We start from the raw sequence: 16,310 nt of genomic DNA, 5'->3' as shown, positions 1-16,310 counted from the left end.
GTCATATGATTTCTGCTTGTGTGTGTGTGTGTGTGTGTGTGTGTGTGTGTGTGTGTATGTTGCATGCATGTTTCATCAGTATGTTCTGTGTCTTTTCCCTCCAGGTCGAAATGAGCTGATAGCCAGATACATCAAGCTCCGAACAGGCAAGACGCGGACAAGGAAACAGGTAATAATGGGAGTGTGCATTAAATCCAATCATACTGTCTACAGCATACATCACAGCATATCACATTATACAGATATAATGAGGGAAATGGTGATAACCGCAGTGATCAAAAGAAAAGCTGAACTGTAATGGTCAATGGTTTCGGCGAAAAATGAAAGCAATTTAAAGCTGCACTTAAGATTAGATGTGTCCATTTTTTTTTATCAATCGGGAAAAACTTGAAAGGTGGTCTTACTTAATACCATAAACAAAATGGTTAAGTGATATTTTGCAAGATCTGTGAGGTTTTCATTTGTTTGGATTTTATTTTTTTATTTTTTTTTATATTTACAAAAACATGTAGAATATTTCCCAAGTTTGCACAAAATGTCACTTTCCTGCTTACAGAAACTGTTTTAAACAGTTGCCTTTCACACTTTACAGTATTATTACACTGCAGCCCAATGCTCTGCACAGTTGCCAGCAACAGCTGGCTGTGTTGGCAGCCTGCACTTTCCCTGAAATGCACACATTTGCATCAGTGTTTTACTGGTAAAGATATTATAACATAATTAATAATAATACATAATTTAAAATGCACGACAACCAAACATGACTTCTTTGTACTACTAGAAAGGGTCAGGCAACACAAGGTTGCTGGCTATAGCTACAGTTAGCAGCTACACTAAACATAATGTTAGCAACCATACAAGAAAATCACATTATTACATTGCTGTCCATATAGTGACACTTTTACTGACTGACACTGATGTCACTGACTGCTCAGAGTTATGGGTGCTAATGGAGCCCAACAGCTACCGTGTATAGGTGATTGTGATTGATTTCTGTGGATTTCTTGGATTGAAGTCAATTTCAGAAGTTCATTCATCATGTATGTTGCACCCGAGAATGCTGGTGTGCTCATGTGTAATGTTATACAGCAGAAGCAACTAACTTAGCAAGAAATATTTCTGGGCTTTTGTGCTCTTCAATAGTATGTTCTATTAAAAGATCACTGTTTACCCTGTGAAATACATTTGTTTTCGATTTCTTGACAGAACATAGGGTGGCACCATCTGTATGCAGTGTCATCTTAGTATCTTAGTTCTTGGCCCATGTTCCCAGGTGTCTTTTTGCTCTCTCAAAAGATGTGCATAGATGGGTCTATTCACTGTTGTCAGGGGAGTAGTTTGTGTGTGTATGTGTGTTTCCTTCCAGTGTGGCAATAGTCCTTTCATAACCATGGCAACTCACTGTTTGGTCATTCCTCTTCTCTTTTCTACCCTCCAACCCCCTTCCTCCTCTCCTCTCCTCTCCTCTCCTCCCCTCTCCTCTCCTCTCCTCCCCTCTCCTCTCCTCTCCTCTCCTCTCCTCTCCTCTCAGGTATCCAGTCATATCCAGGTCTTAGCCAGAAGAAAATCCAGGGAGTTTCAATCCAAATTAAAGGTAAGGAGGATTGTAATCCAGAGCATTTACACTCAGTGTTCGGTGGTTCTTTGAAATAATCCTCCACCTACAGACACTTGAACCACTTTAACAGAAACCATAAGGAAAAACAGTGTTTAATACATTGACAAACAAGGGATTTTTGGACAATTCAGTGCAGCAATTGGCACCATGAAAATGTAGAACATTGCTGTTTAAATAGATAGGAAATAAAGCTGTCCTGAAGCATATTGAGGCATCATTAGGAACCATTTTACTTTCTCTACTTCACCACATAATGCACAAAAGCAATCTGAATTCTCTGTCTGTCCCTTGCTTGTTAACGTTTCACCGTGGCTGGAAGGATGCCTGTCACAGTGACTCCAGTATCCTAGGTGTCTAATTGGGCCCGCTAAGGTTTTTACCCCCTTCCCTTCCTTCTTCTCTTATAGCCATACATACATTCATTTGTTCTTCTCCTTTTGCCTCCCTCTTCTTACACTGTCTCCACCCTCCTTTTGGTCTATTAATCTCTTACCCTCCATGTATCCTCCTCCCTCTCTCCCCCTTTCTTTTTCTTCCTCTCTGTTGGTCGTAATTAACTTAATATAAAGCAACAAAGGAGCGCTTGTTTTCTGCAAAGAGCAGTCAGAATGCCAAATAGAAACAAAGCGAAGCTGAATTGTTTGCTGTCAAAAAAAATTACAGATGTTTGATTAAATTATCAATTTAAATAAAGGTTATTTGAGTCAATATAGATCTATCATACAGGATACTAAAGTGCTATTGTTGATTCAGTATATGTGCATAGGCTCTTCAAAACTATATTAGGAATCACATTCTGTTGTAAAAATGGTTCAATGTAGCAGAATGGAAATGTGTCATTATACACTTTGTTTAATAAAAAATATTTTGTAACGTGAGATATTCTAAGCTACATACAAAATGGGGGACGCAACCTAAATTCCTCTGATATTTACATTTGGGCATGTCAACTTTGGACTGTTCTGTAACTGAATAAAAAGGAAACGCCTAATATGATGATGATGATGATGCGATCCTAGCTACCACGTTTTGACTTCTTGAAAGACAGTATTAATTACAGCTTTTTATTATAGAGTAGATAATTATGCCTACAGCTAATTAAAAGTGTCATTATCAATCAATCTGTGGAATATTTTTATAATCAATTTTAATTTCCCACAAAACCAAGGATCAGTGTATTGATCCTAGTATTGTGTGTGTGTGTGTGTGTGTGTGTGTGTGTGTGTGTATCCACAGACTGATATCTGTTCTCCTTCTGCCTCTAGACTTTCATTATTGTCCAGAATCTATTAAAACACATCCATCAGCCACACTGTTGCACCAGGTGACATGTTCTTCCATCGCCGTGAACATGGGCATTGTAGTTTATTTGGAGTCAATCTCACATATGCCGACCTTCCGTCCCAAATGTTCACTATGGCACCAAATGTGTATTCATCCACATCTGAAAATAGTCCCCAACAAATGCACCATTTACTCCTGTTTTTAGTAACACTTGCTAAAAACTATATTAACCACCATATGAAACTTTAGATTTGTGACCCGGTTTTAAAGAATTTGCGGCTTCATTGGAGATGAACGGTCTGAGAGTCACAGACACAGGAATGTAGGTGAAAAGTACTGAGAGCTGGACTGACACATTGCTTTCTGTCTTTTCATGGGACTTGTTGGCAGTAAGGAAAATATAGAATAACACCAACCCGTCTTTCAGTAAATTAATTACTTGATTAATAAATTATCTAAAAAAAAAACTAATGTGATAAATGGATTTTCTCAGCACTATATATCATGGATTTAGTAATAACACATCGAAAAATGCTGTACAGTCATTCTGTCCAGTGGAACGTGATGTAAGAGCCTTTCCCTGCTGCTGAATTTCACATTAAAACCAAAACATATGGGTTGGTCGTTTCAAAGAAATGAGTTCAGGTCAAGGATGTTATCTAACACATATGGTTCCTGGTATTTAATATGAAAATCCAACATAATTCCCATCTCGGTATCTCCTATAATGTTATTACCTCCCCTAGGAGGAGAGATTTCTCTCAGTGCCAATTAACTTGAGTGAAGCTGCCAATTAGCAATTCTCCAGTTATTGCAGACTGTCTAATTCCATTTCATTCAGCTGTTTTTGAGTTTCATGTTGCATTGATTTCAGATGTTACAAATGAGCCTACAAGTTCAAGCTTACTGTAAATCTTCAACATGGAACTTTTTGCCCTGATCCCCCGATCAATGATGTTCACTGTGGTGTGTGAAGCACATTTAGATCTGCTGCACGCCTTTGTGTTCAACGCTCAACACTGTTGTTGCTATGACTTCCATCCGCCCACCCCCACCCCCCACCCCCGGGCCACAAGCCAGATCACCACACCCAAACATACAGAGAAAGGTGTATTCACTAAATCATCTTCAATATACCTGAGAGCCAGCTTTAGACAAAACAGGGAATTTAGACATGAACTACACATATGGTCGCCCACTGATTACTGTTGGATTTTTGCTGATAAACGAATGACAAAGCAAGGTCAAACTCTTTAATCCCATGTTAACCAGGTGAGCCACTTCCAGCAGGAACCTTTTGGTATCTAAAAGGTTAAAGTTGACAAGGCCTTACCCTTACCCCCCCCCCCCCGGCTCTGCCTGGGGAGCTCTGATCGTCAAGATCCTCATCAAAAGCATTAAGCTGTTGCAAATACTTCAGTGTCCTGTTTTTTTTTGGAGTATTTACTGATATTTCCTGCAGCTTTTTTAATCAGTGTCTTATCGTTTGTAAATACGTTTTAGCTCTTAAGTTCCTTTAGAAGACACAAACAAAGCTTCCAATTTCTAAGTGCCTCTGCTGCTTTCCAGTGTTGTACTGTTGGCAAATGAGCTACTCCATATTGGGCAGTTTACTCAAATTGCTGTATTACAATTTGTATAATCAGATAGTATAAGGAGGCGCCAATGTCCTCACAACCAGTCAGATAATTACAGCTAGGAGGAGAATGACAGCTATTATGATTTTTCCCTTCAGGCCTTTGGTAGCAATGATAATTCAAATTGTTCTTCATAACTTTTGTTTTTGCTGCTGTGTAGTGCCCTGATGTTTGCTTTCACTTTGGGTTTGGATTGTATAGGACCAGAATGTGAAGTGTACTCATGATGATGATGATGATGATGATGATAATGTGTGTGTTTGTTGCCGTGCAGGACCAGAATGCTAAGGAGAAGGCTCTGCAGAGCATCTCCTCTATGTCCTCCGCTCAGATTGTCTCAGCCACCGCCATACACAGCAAGCTCCTGCCTGGAATAGTACGGGCCAGCTTCCCCAGCAATGCACAGGTAACACAGACAGACAGACACACACACACACACACACACACACACACACACACACACACACACACACACACAGGAGACACAAGAACAAGAATAATAATTTTTTATACAATCTGGTGGCCACATATGCTGAGTTTGAAGTCCTGGTACACACACCAACACACAGACACACACATTGTATTGCATTCATGGTATGCAGCCTCAGTCCAGTGTATTAAAGTGTGTGTGTGTTTGTGTATTTTCAGCTGTGGCAGGGGATGATTCCTGGAGGACAGTCCAGCTCTACCACAGAAGAGTAAGTCACACTCTAACCTAGTTGCTGATTTTCAGCTTTGAATTGTGTCACTGCTTTGATAAACTGAATTCAGTTTACCCTAAAGGCTCAGCTGTTCTAACTCTCTTGGTAGCCGCTAAGCTAGTTAGTGATCTGCTTTTGTTTTTTTATACCTAACGTATGTGTGTAAGACAACATTTCAGACTGTCACTGTTGATAACTTTACACTTTACACCAAGTGGGAAGGAAAAGGGCAAAGTCCACCTACATCGTTCAGTGATGACTGATGATGAGTGATGAGTGGTTCCAGGTTATAATGGGTTCAACATAATGTAAACATTTGTTGTTGGTACTGTCAGTTGTAACAGTGCAGTGGGCCCCTGGCACGTTAATGGTCACCTATGTAAAAGACAGAAAGATGTGATTGGCCGGGGACAAACGTATAGTTGTGCCATGGTAATCATCCAATTATCTGTCATGTTTTACACTTGGACCATCTGAAGTGACAAAAACATAGCGCAGTCTGACCTCAAAATGCACACCAGGCTGTGTCTGTTCATGCATCCATCAGGCATGATCTCAGCTGATATGTAAGAAACCAAATTTGGTGCTGTTTCCATATCTTGCATTCGTTTCTGTTCACATGGCTAGTGGGGATCCTTCACGCCCTTTTGGTTTCATTTCCAGCTGCTGTTACATGACCATGTGACGATGATGATAATAGTAGTAAATGGGGCTGGTATAGCTTTTACTGAACTCAGAGACGCTCTTGACCTTGTGCTCCTGCTACTGTTCATACAAGACAGCGAACAGAGTTCCTCTCTGTATAATGTAGGTACAATGTGACTGGCCCTACTGTGTCTGTCTTCTTTCAGCCCTTTTAATGCCCTCCTGTCTGTCTGTCTGTCTGTGTCTCTGTTTCTCTCAGCATCAAGCCGTTCTCTCAGCAAGCCTACTCTGTGCAGACAGCAGGGACCACCACAATCTCAGGTGAGAGGGACCACGGTACAATTATCTCCTTTCTGTAAAGCGAACAGGCGGTCCTCTCTCCTACCATTTAGGCTACTGGCTCTCTACAGGGTGGTTTTTCACTCTCTCTGGGCACCCAGGTCTCCAGTGCACCCTGAGGTTTGTCTTGGGAAGAGGTCAAAAAGATGAAAAGGTGTCAATCTGACTTTTCTCACTTTCAGTTTTTCAATTCGGTTCAATTTTATTTATATAAGGGCCAATTCATAACAGAAGGTACCTCATTGCACTTTTCATATAGAGCAGGTCCAGACCGCACCCTTTGTAATATTATTTCCAAGACCCAACATGTGCAAGCACTTGGTGACACAGTCAAGGACAAACTTTCTTTTAACAGAAGAACCTAGACTCAGGGTGGGCAGCCAATGTATAACAATAGTAATGGTGGTAGTGGTACAGATATGAATGAAAATGAATAACGATACCAATAATGATATCAATATTAATGATTATGATAATAGGACTAGTAATAATAATAATTGTAGCAGCATCGTGATAGCGTCCCATACATTAGTGTTCTCCAGGGGGTGTAAATTTTCACTGACAATGTAATTTGATTGGTGTGCTACTTGTGTTGTTGGCCACCAACAATTATTTATAATTTCACTTCACTTCTATCAGATACAAAGAAAGGCTTTGTTAACTATTATCTAAAATCGTAAAAAAAAATCGTTGTATCAATGACGTTCATATTTTCTCAGTCAAAAAGTGAGGAGAATAAAATGTTCAGTTTCAGGCTTCAGGCGAGACTTTAGTATGGACATGCTGCCCATTCTTGCTGTAGGGCTCACAAGTGGGCTTATCCGGCTATGTGACTAACTACAGTATGGGTCAACAAAAGCTGCATTTTAGGAATTTAAGGAAAGCAACTTGTCACTTGACTTATTGTTGATATTTCACAATACATTTTTAACATCTGCAGGGTTGTAAATTTTACTCAAAGTGTGCGATGGCAGCTGTCATTTGGAATACCACAAAGCTAAATGGATTGCGTGAGCTTTGATTCAGTGTCCAAGAGTTTTCACTGCGTCCTCATCATTGTTACCCCTTTACATCTACTTTTGTTAAGTGCTTTTCAGCGCTGCAACCTCACCTCAGTCGGGCTTTGTCCATGAGACTCCAGTAATGGCACACAGTTTTCACGTTTGTAGCAAAGAATAATGCTAGCTTACTGCTAACCCTGTTAAATAGGATGATTGTACATGATGACAGTGGTGAAGCAAGGTTAAACAGACTGTGTGTGTGTGTGTGTTGTCTAGGCTACGAGCCTCCCGCTGCGCCCCAAACACACAGAGAGCCGGCGTGGCAGGGTCGCTCCATTGGCACCACCAAACTACGACTGGTGGAGTTTTCATCTTTCCTGGAGACACAGAGGGACCAGGAGGCAGTGAGTACCACGCACACGCACACACACACACAGAGCATCAGTCTACAATAAGCACTCCCTATTGTCCCGTAAACAGAGATGACAGATAACCCCACAGCAGAGAACAGCGTTAAAGCCCTTTGTGCGTATCCTAGTATGAATAACCTTTGTAAAGCTCTATCTCTCTGTCTGCTCGGGCTATCTGTCATCCTGCCACACTGTGGACTCCCTGTCATTTTTCTACCTCGGGCTCACAGACAGCTGGCATTCATCTTGTTGCTTTCTGTTTGGACAGTTAAAAACCTCAAACTGTTCAATGTTGACACTGAAAAAGGCTCTGTTGTCAAAATGTGTCACATTACCTGCATAATTGTACATTATTGTAAATGAGGGCTTCACAGGTAAAAACATTTCATTGCAATGAAAATATATCATGTAGCTAAAATGGTACCCAAAGACAAAGGTGACTACAGTCGCGTGCATGGTAATGGTTACATGAAAATCAGGAATTACTTTACAACCTGAGGAGGAAGGGCTGAATGATTTGAGAAAAATATCTAATCGGGATTTTTCTGATCACATTTGATTGATATTTACAGTGGCTGATTATTTTCCATAAAGTCCAGGCGTGTATTGGTGGTCAGCATAGTATTACTCATGAGGAGCTTATAATCACAAATATATCTTGTTTCTACATGAACAAATCTAAGAGAATAAATTAGTAACTTCGTTGTTGCTTGTTATTGTGCTTTTGGAGAATGTCAAATCCCTAGTTAGTTTCCAAAAAAATTCAATTCAATTCAATAATACATTATTACAGTAGTGTTTTTTGTGACATAATAACTATACAAGTCGTTTAAAACTTTGACATTTTAACCTACAGCTTGTTAATAATGTAAGTTATAATTCAAATTTGCTATTTGAACACTTTATTCTTTCAAAGCCCTAGAACTGGGTCTAATTTTTCTTCTCGGTTTTGAAAAAATGTACTCCCCAAGTTAAACATACTTTGTGGAGTTTTCTTGTAAACAGTTATGTTTACAATCAGTGTTTCTCAGTAAAACACACTGTGCGCATTAGTTAAGCCTTAAAAACACCTCAGATGTATTTCCTTCACGACAAAACATTTTTATTATTGCATTCTTAATGTACATTGCTCACATCAGTGTTTGCTAGCTGGCAGTCTTCTTCTCCCCTGCCTTTGCTGGTGCCCTGCTACATTTACATAGTGGACTATATAGTGAGCTTGCCATTTTGTAGTGTTGTCCGAATGTATAGTGATAATTATTATACCCTATATAGTCCACTCAGTGTATCCCAGAATGCATTTTGAAAAGTATTCGGTAGTGTACAACCGATGGTCACTAACCAAGCTGTATATACCATCATGCATTGCGCTGATAGAAAAAACTGATTGTCAGACAACAATGATGTAATTAACGGCACCGAAATGACGATCGGAGTAGTGTCCAAAAGTGTTGTTTTGATAATGTGAGTGCGCTCACTGTATAGGCCTCTACATACAACTCCCTAGATAGTGGGTAGGGAGTAGTGAATGAGTGGGGATTTCGGACTCAGCCACTGTGTTGTTTCTGTCAGTCTCTCTTTTGCAGTTGTTTCACCTTGGGTGAGATCAGCTCTTCTCTATCTCTCTACACGTTTTCTGTGTCAGTCTTTGCCTAATTCAGCTGTTTCCCTCCCCTCAGTACAACAAGCACCTGTTTGTGCACATCAGCCAGAGCAGCCCGAGCTACAGCGACCCCCTGCTGGAGTGTGTGGACATCAGGCAGATCTACGACAAGTTCCCCGAGAAGAAGGGCGGCCTCAAGGAGCTGTTCGGCAAAGGCCCGCAAAACGCTTTCTACCTGATCAAGTTCTGGGTGAGCAGACACACTCCTGCCTACTTCCTGTTCACACGAGAGTTTGTTTTCATATTGTTTCCTCTCTATACCAGATTCACACCCATCCAAAATGAGCGAGGCCTTGGATAGTGTTTCAACATTTACAAAATACTGTTTTTATACTTTTTTCCCTTAATTTTGTTTTTGGAAATGCTTTTGGTCATCAGTCAGCAGGGTAAGCACGCAACACACTTTTTTCCCTGTATTTTTCCACCCAGTGCCATGCCTTTGTCTGTACTTACAGGTGTGTGTGTGTGCGTGTGTGTGTGTGTGTGTGTGTGTGTGTGTGTACGTGCTGCCTTTCCACCTGGGATATGGAGGTGGTGGGTTGATGAAAGCACAGTCGCTTTGTTTGAACACCTGCTCACCTCCTGACTCACAAGTTGCTCTGTCTTCACATGTGTGTGTGTGTGTCACTTTACTGTTTTCTCAGAGCTGCAGTATACCAACAGTATGAATCACACACTTTCATTTATTTTCTATCAGAATAATCAATCTAATCAAATAGTCTAAAAAGAGTCTCAGACTTCATTTCTCAAGTGGTTGACATGTGACAAGCCAGATTTTATGATCTTTCAAATTGGTCTAGGACTTAAATCCTGGCTTAAATTGTTTACTTAAATATTTCTTTGGACAGTCTCGCACTCTTAAAAATACATGTTTACAGCATTACATTTGGCTATGTCATAATGGAGTCACTTTTTGAGTTTGCTTTGAAATGGTGGAGTTAAAGCTCTGTTACTGTTGCTGCGCCTGTCAAACTTTGCTTTTTTGCACAGCACATAGAACAAGCCCGTGTAGTTTAACGTTGACAGATTTGCCTGCATTACTTGGTTGACAATGCCAACAGCAGCTGACTTTTCCATGTATCCCGCAGACTCATTTTAAAACAACAAGCCTGTAAAACGGCCTTAAAATGGAACTTGCCACCCACATTCATGATATTGTGCTAAAAGACTGAGGCAAAAAGTCAGCATCCTCCCCTGTGAAAGCTCCATGTAGAAGACAGGAAACAAAGAAACAGTTTATTGCACTGTAGAACTAGTAAGTATTACAAGTATAATAAGAAACAATGTAAGACCTGTCCTGTACTAAGCTATTTGGCTGCTTAGCTTACATACCTGGACGAGCAAGACAAAAGTTAGCTAGAGTTGTGCTTTATTGTTGGTATTATTAAACCGTATGTTTCACTGTTGATGTTACAAGCGAAAAGGCTTTTAGGATGAGAACTTACCAATGTGGGAAGGAAACACTGCCTCAGGTAACATTGGCTGGGGTAGCTGGAGTGTAAACTTGTCCAGATCTAATAAAGAGCAAGACAGAGCTGTCACTAACATCATTCTTAACTCTGATAGCATCCAGGGCTGGCTTTCACACAGAGGGGAAATACTACAGAGGAGATGAGCTATTGTGAAGGTTTTTTTTTTTGTTTTTTTTTACTTATGCTTGTAACTCCACATATTAATGTGGAATGCTCCTTGGCTTTGGAAGTAACCCTTGGTTAAGTTAGTTATCGGGACGTGCTAACAATTGCATCTTACATACAGCAGACAGATTGCAGCTATGTAATCCATTCCTTAAACTATGCAGAGGAGGGCAGAAGCCTGCAAGTGGGTTCAGTATACAATAAATGTAGAAGTGATGAGATGTGATTGTAGCATGAAAACAAACAAAGAGACTTTGTGTGTGTGTGTGTGTGTGTGTGTTTGTGTGTGTCGTGTAGAGAGCCTCCCCTCTGAATTTAATTAAAAAGCTCTCTGATCTACCACAATGGAGCGTGTTTCTGATAATCTGGTGCTTTAATAGAGCACAGTTTGATGTTTGTGTGTGTGTGCGTGTGAATGAATGTACAAGTGGGTGACTTAGCATAGGGTGTGTATGTGTGTGTGTGATTTCTCAGCCCTGAGACACACAGTGCCCCTCAGAGAACTCATTACAAACAGTACAAACCCCTCTCAACTTCTTTCAGCCTGTAATCCAGGTGCAGCATGTTCTCACTGCTCTGATGAAACAACTTCAGTGACAAAAAGAATATTGTTTTTGCATTGTAGTGTATCGTCCAGTGTTTTTAGAAAGTAGATTAGTATCTCTTTATATATATTTGCAAAAGTCACATTACGCATGAACAAATCTGCTACCAAAGACTTGGATAAAAATACAGCTGTTTTAAAGGATCAGTTCAGCCAAACTGCAACGTCACATATTTTCACCATCTCTAAGATTTCTGCCTCCTCCCCGATAAATGAAGGGGAATAGAATTTTGTCAGTGGTGCTCACAGTGCTGAAAAACACTTTTACAGCTACCACTTACTAGGTGTGATTTGAAATGGACAATGACGATCTATATCATTATGTCAGACGTGAACGTACTGCAAAAAATAATTACAGTAATGAGAAGCTGTGCACGGCAGGTTTCAGATTGGTTTAGTCTCAAACAGGCCAGACCAGCACACCACTCTGCACTTGTAAACAATAGATCATTAGAGATCCAGAGGCAAATTCACTGATTATTTTGTCCCTTCACCTGATGGAAATTGAGCTACTATTTCACATAATTTTTTTCACATGCGGCCCAATTAGGACAGATGTATTTTAGACTAGCAGCTGACCTTTTGATGTAAGTTTTAGCAGTGTAATAAGGGGATCCAGTCAGTTATCCTGATGCTAAAGAAATTGCAGTTTGAGCACATTATGGCTCAGTGACTGAGCTACCAGCAGAGGGCACTGTTGGCTTACTTTAGTAGAAAGCGGCAGGCGCTGCCTTTCATGTTCTTTCTCGTGTTTCTGGGAGTGTACATGGGTTTGAGTAGTGACATTTGTACTGTCCTTAATGGTGTAGGTAGTAATCTCGTTGCTCTGTGTTTTCCAGGCGGACCTTAATCACAACATGCAGGATGACCCTGGGGCCTTCTACGGTGTCACCAGCCAATACGAGAGCTCAGAGAACATGACCATCACCTGCTCCACCAAGGTCTGCTCCTTCGGCAAGCAGGTGGTCGAGAAGGTGGAGGTGAGGATGGATACAAATTGTTGTGGTGCACTCTGGTTTACAGTAGTAATCTAGGATATTTTCATAATGTCTGCTGTGCTCTGTTTTCATGGAAGTTTAACATTTGCCCGCCTTAAAACCCCATGTCATTGAAGATTTTCTGACTCACAGAAAGTGATGGGTTTTACACATAAACTCACTTCAAATATATTTAGACACTGTGGTTGAGCAAAGAAACTGGAGGAACTCAAAGTCAGGTATTAACTTGAGAGTCCTTCATATGCTTTTTGACGAATAAGCAATAAGGAAAAATGTTGCCATTCAAATCTTTCAGGAAACAGATGCTTGAAATCAGGGGCTCACAAGTTGTTATAGAAAACCATATTAAAAGAGTACTCAAGTGATTTAGTGTTGTACATCCATAAAGTTGTGCTACTGAGACTTGACGATTGTGTGTCATAAAGAAAGGTCAAAATGAGGACAGCAAAGGCTGAGATATCCTGACTTTTATCACCACATATGAGACAAGCACAAAAAACACTGGATCTCACACATCCCACAATGCAACTTCATAGTCCCCCCCCCCCCGCCTTGTAAATTCGCGGGTCTTTCTTTCCAACTCTATTCTGCTGCTTTGCACCACATCCTTTCTATTCTAAATGTATAAATCCTGATATAAATAACCCCTTACAACATCATCAAGGTTGTTTTTTCAGGCCGGATGCACAGAAGAAACTAAACAACTCTTGATGTGGTCAGTTATTAAAATTTTATTTAACGATTTCCCCCTCTCATTTTAGACGGAGTACGCGCGGTTTGAAAACGGGCGCTTCGTCTACAGAATCAACCGCTCTCCGATGTGTGAATACATGATCAACTTCATCCATAAGCTCAAACACTTGCCTGAGAAATACATGATGAACAGTGTGCTGGAGAACTTCACTATTCTGCTGGTGAGGACATCAGTCTGTGTGTCATAGTACAGATAAAGGAGTGTTATTCTTTAGTGTGCATACATATTCAACCTTTACACATTATAAAACTTTTTTTTATCCCTTCTTTCCTCTCCGTGCATGCGTGTGTGTGTGTGTGTGTGTGTGTGTGTGTGTGTGTGTGTGTGTGTGTGTCCAGGTTGTGAGCAACAGAGACACTCAGGAGACCTTGCTGTGTATGGCATGTGTGTTCGAGGTGTCCAACAGTGAGCACGGCGCACAGCACCACATCTATCGACTCGTCAAGGAATAACACACAGACTTACACACAAATACAAACACACACACACACACACACACACACACACACACACACACACACACACACGGCCTTTGCTTGGTGATTAATGGTGACATTGGAGGTACAATGGCCAAAAACTGAATTCTACAAAAGTGTCTTTCAGCCAAACAATTTGACCTAGTGACGAAGAAGAGAAGGGCTGCCTTTTCAGTGCTGCTCACAAAACATCACAGCAATAATTGGGTATTTTTTAATTAACACCAGATATGACACAGTGTGTTGCAGAATCCTCTTCAAGAGGAGCATTTCAACAAACACATATTCACTCCAACCTGAATATCAGACGCTCATTAGCTGCAGAAGCACAGTGGCAGTGCAGCCATAGACACATCAGAATCGACCTGGGTGGTTTCCCCAAGAACATCCTGACTCTGATATCACCAGGAGATGCCATGTCTCCTGCTAATTGGTTTCTTCCCCTCTTTCTACCAGTAAATGTGGATTTGGCTTGCTTGATGGTGGAAATGAAAGTCTTATTTCTGTCACATGCTTTTGGGAAAATCAACCCAGGATGGAAGAAAGACATCTCACAATCTTTGCCCCCTGTGACAAAAGTGTGTGTGTGTGTGTTATCTGCCAAGTACTGACGGACACTGAAGGTCAGACCCTGTGTATCATCAATAACTAGAGAAGGAAATAACACTACTGCATTATCATATAGTACAATATAGAGGTGGCTTTGTACAGATAGCCACTGCAAATTGTGTGAGTAGCATTCTTGCACAAAAAAAGAGGTTGTGTCCCAAAGAAAAGAATCAAATTTTTACCTTTTTCTATGTTTTCTTTAAAAAAAAAAAAAAAAGAATAGCTTCTAAACTTTGGGAAATTGTTTATTGATAGTAGCATATAGACTATATTTTAATTCCAGGAACACTATCTAAAATGTATGTTAATAAGAAATTATAAGTGAAATTGAAGAATTCAGGTACCTTATTGTGCAACAAGTGACTCTTCATCATGATTGAATAAATAAATCAGCATGTTAAAGCTATAATCGGTAAGAGTTCAGTCCTGGCTTATTTGGCGATCATTGTCAGCACTAACCCTGGTGACAAATACATTACGCTCTCTGTGACTGTTTCACAATAAAAGCCACGCTGTGTTTCCTCAGTTGAAGGCTTTTAATATGAAGCAACATCAGTAAGGAAAGGCTGGGTTAGCAGACATGGATTGTGTCCATTGGCCATTTGAATCTGGGGCGGGAATGGCGGACGCCACTGACAATGAATACTACCATATTGAGGTGTAACTACAACATTTAAATATATGGAATGGCTAATGCTGAAAAATAATGCAGAGGGTTTGATTTCATGATAATCTAATTTTAAATATTAAATGTATCGTGGTCACACCATTGGGAAGCACTGTGAATCTTTAAAACATCATTCATGGTGTACAAAGGAAGGAAACCTTTCACACCTGTGATTTTTCTGATCAGGTTTCACTTTGCAAATTAAACTTAGCTTAGTTCAATATTCTTGCACCAGCTAACTTGAGCTTTAACATGTCCATATTGACAAAAATGTTCAAGCCTGAAATGTTATTACGTCCATATTTAAATTGAAGATCACCCTGACCAGAAGCCTTGGCACCTGTTTTACATTTAGAGCGTTGTCCATGTCAGGACAGCTCGTTCAGCACTCTGTTTTTAACTCTGGAAAACATAGTAGTTTAAGACACAGTTACCTTTATCAGTTCAGGACTGGTTTCTACCAGTTAGATAAAGATATGTCAGAATTAAAGTAATTTATGAATCAAAAACCAAAAACTGTTGATGAAGTGTACTGTAGCAGGTGACGTTTGGTGGTTTGTCTGTGTCATGCTCAGCAGCATGAAGTGCCTTTGGTTGGGAACAGCAGTAGACATGTCTAATCTGTTTTACACAGGTCCTGATAATTTGGTGTTGTAGATGGTGTATAGACGGGCAATTTTAGTGAATATAAAGAATGCATAATTAAGTACAGTGGGGGAAAAAAGTATTTGACCCCTTGCTGATTTTGCAGGTTTGCCCACTTACAAAGAATGCAACAATCTACAATTTTAATCATATGTACATTCTAACAGTGAAAGACAGAATCCCAAAGAAAATTCCAGAAAATCACACCATATGAATTTATAAAAATTGATAACCATCTGATGAGGAAAAACAAGTATATGACCCCCTACCAAACAGCAAGTATTCTGGCTCCTACAAGCCAGTTAGTCTTTCTTTAAGACACAGCCCCAATCCCAACCAATTATCTACATCAAATACACCTGCCTCACCTCGTTACCTGTATAAAAGACACCTGTCAACACCCAAACAACCAGCATCCAACATCACCACCATGGGCAAGACCAAAGAGCTTTCTACGGACATCAGGGACAAGATTGTTGATCTGCACAAGGCTGGGATGGGCTACAAGAGAATCGGAAAGCAACTTGGAGAGAAAAGATCAACTGTCGGTGCAGTTATCAGGAAATGGAAGAAGCACCACACCACCGCCAACCTCCCTCGGTCTGGGCCTCCACACAAGATC

At 40.4% G+C, this 16,310-nt stretch overlaps 1 protein-coding gene across 1 annotated transcript; it reads left to right on the top strand.

The window, feature by feature from the left end:
* Positions 1 to 104: 104 nt before the first annotated feature.
* Positions 105 to 15,809, top strand: LOC123967194 (transcriptional enhancer factor TEF-1-like; the record flags this gene model as incomplete). The annotated part of the gene is made up of 10 exons (XM_046043231.1): positions 105 to 169; positions 1,532 to 1,594; positions 4,814 to 4,945; positions 5,188 to 5,237; positions 6,145 to 6,206; positions 7,502 to 7,629; positions 9,315 to 9,488; positions 12,379 to 12,519; positions 13,299 to 13,451; positions 13,630 to 15,809. Coding segments are annotated over 10 exons (1,082 nt in total), but the record flags the coding sequence as incomplete, so codon positions are not given.
* Between the last annotated feature and the right edge of the window lie 501 nt (positions 15,810 to 16,310).

This window comes from Micropterus dolomieu, unplaced genomic scaffold (assembly GCF_021292245.1).
Source record: "Micropterus dolomieu isolate WLL.071019.BEF.003 ecotype Adirondacks unplaced genomic scaffold, ASM2129224v1 scaffold_126, whole genome shotgun sequence".
Taxonomy (NCBI): Eukaryota; Metazoa; Chordata; class Actinopteri; order Centrarchiformes; family Centrarchidae; genus Micropterus; species Micropterus dolomieu.
This window is presented reverse-complemented; position numbering and strand designations above follow the sequence as displayed.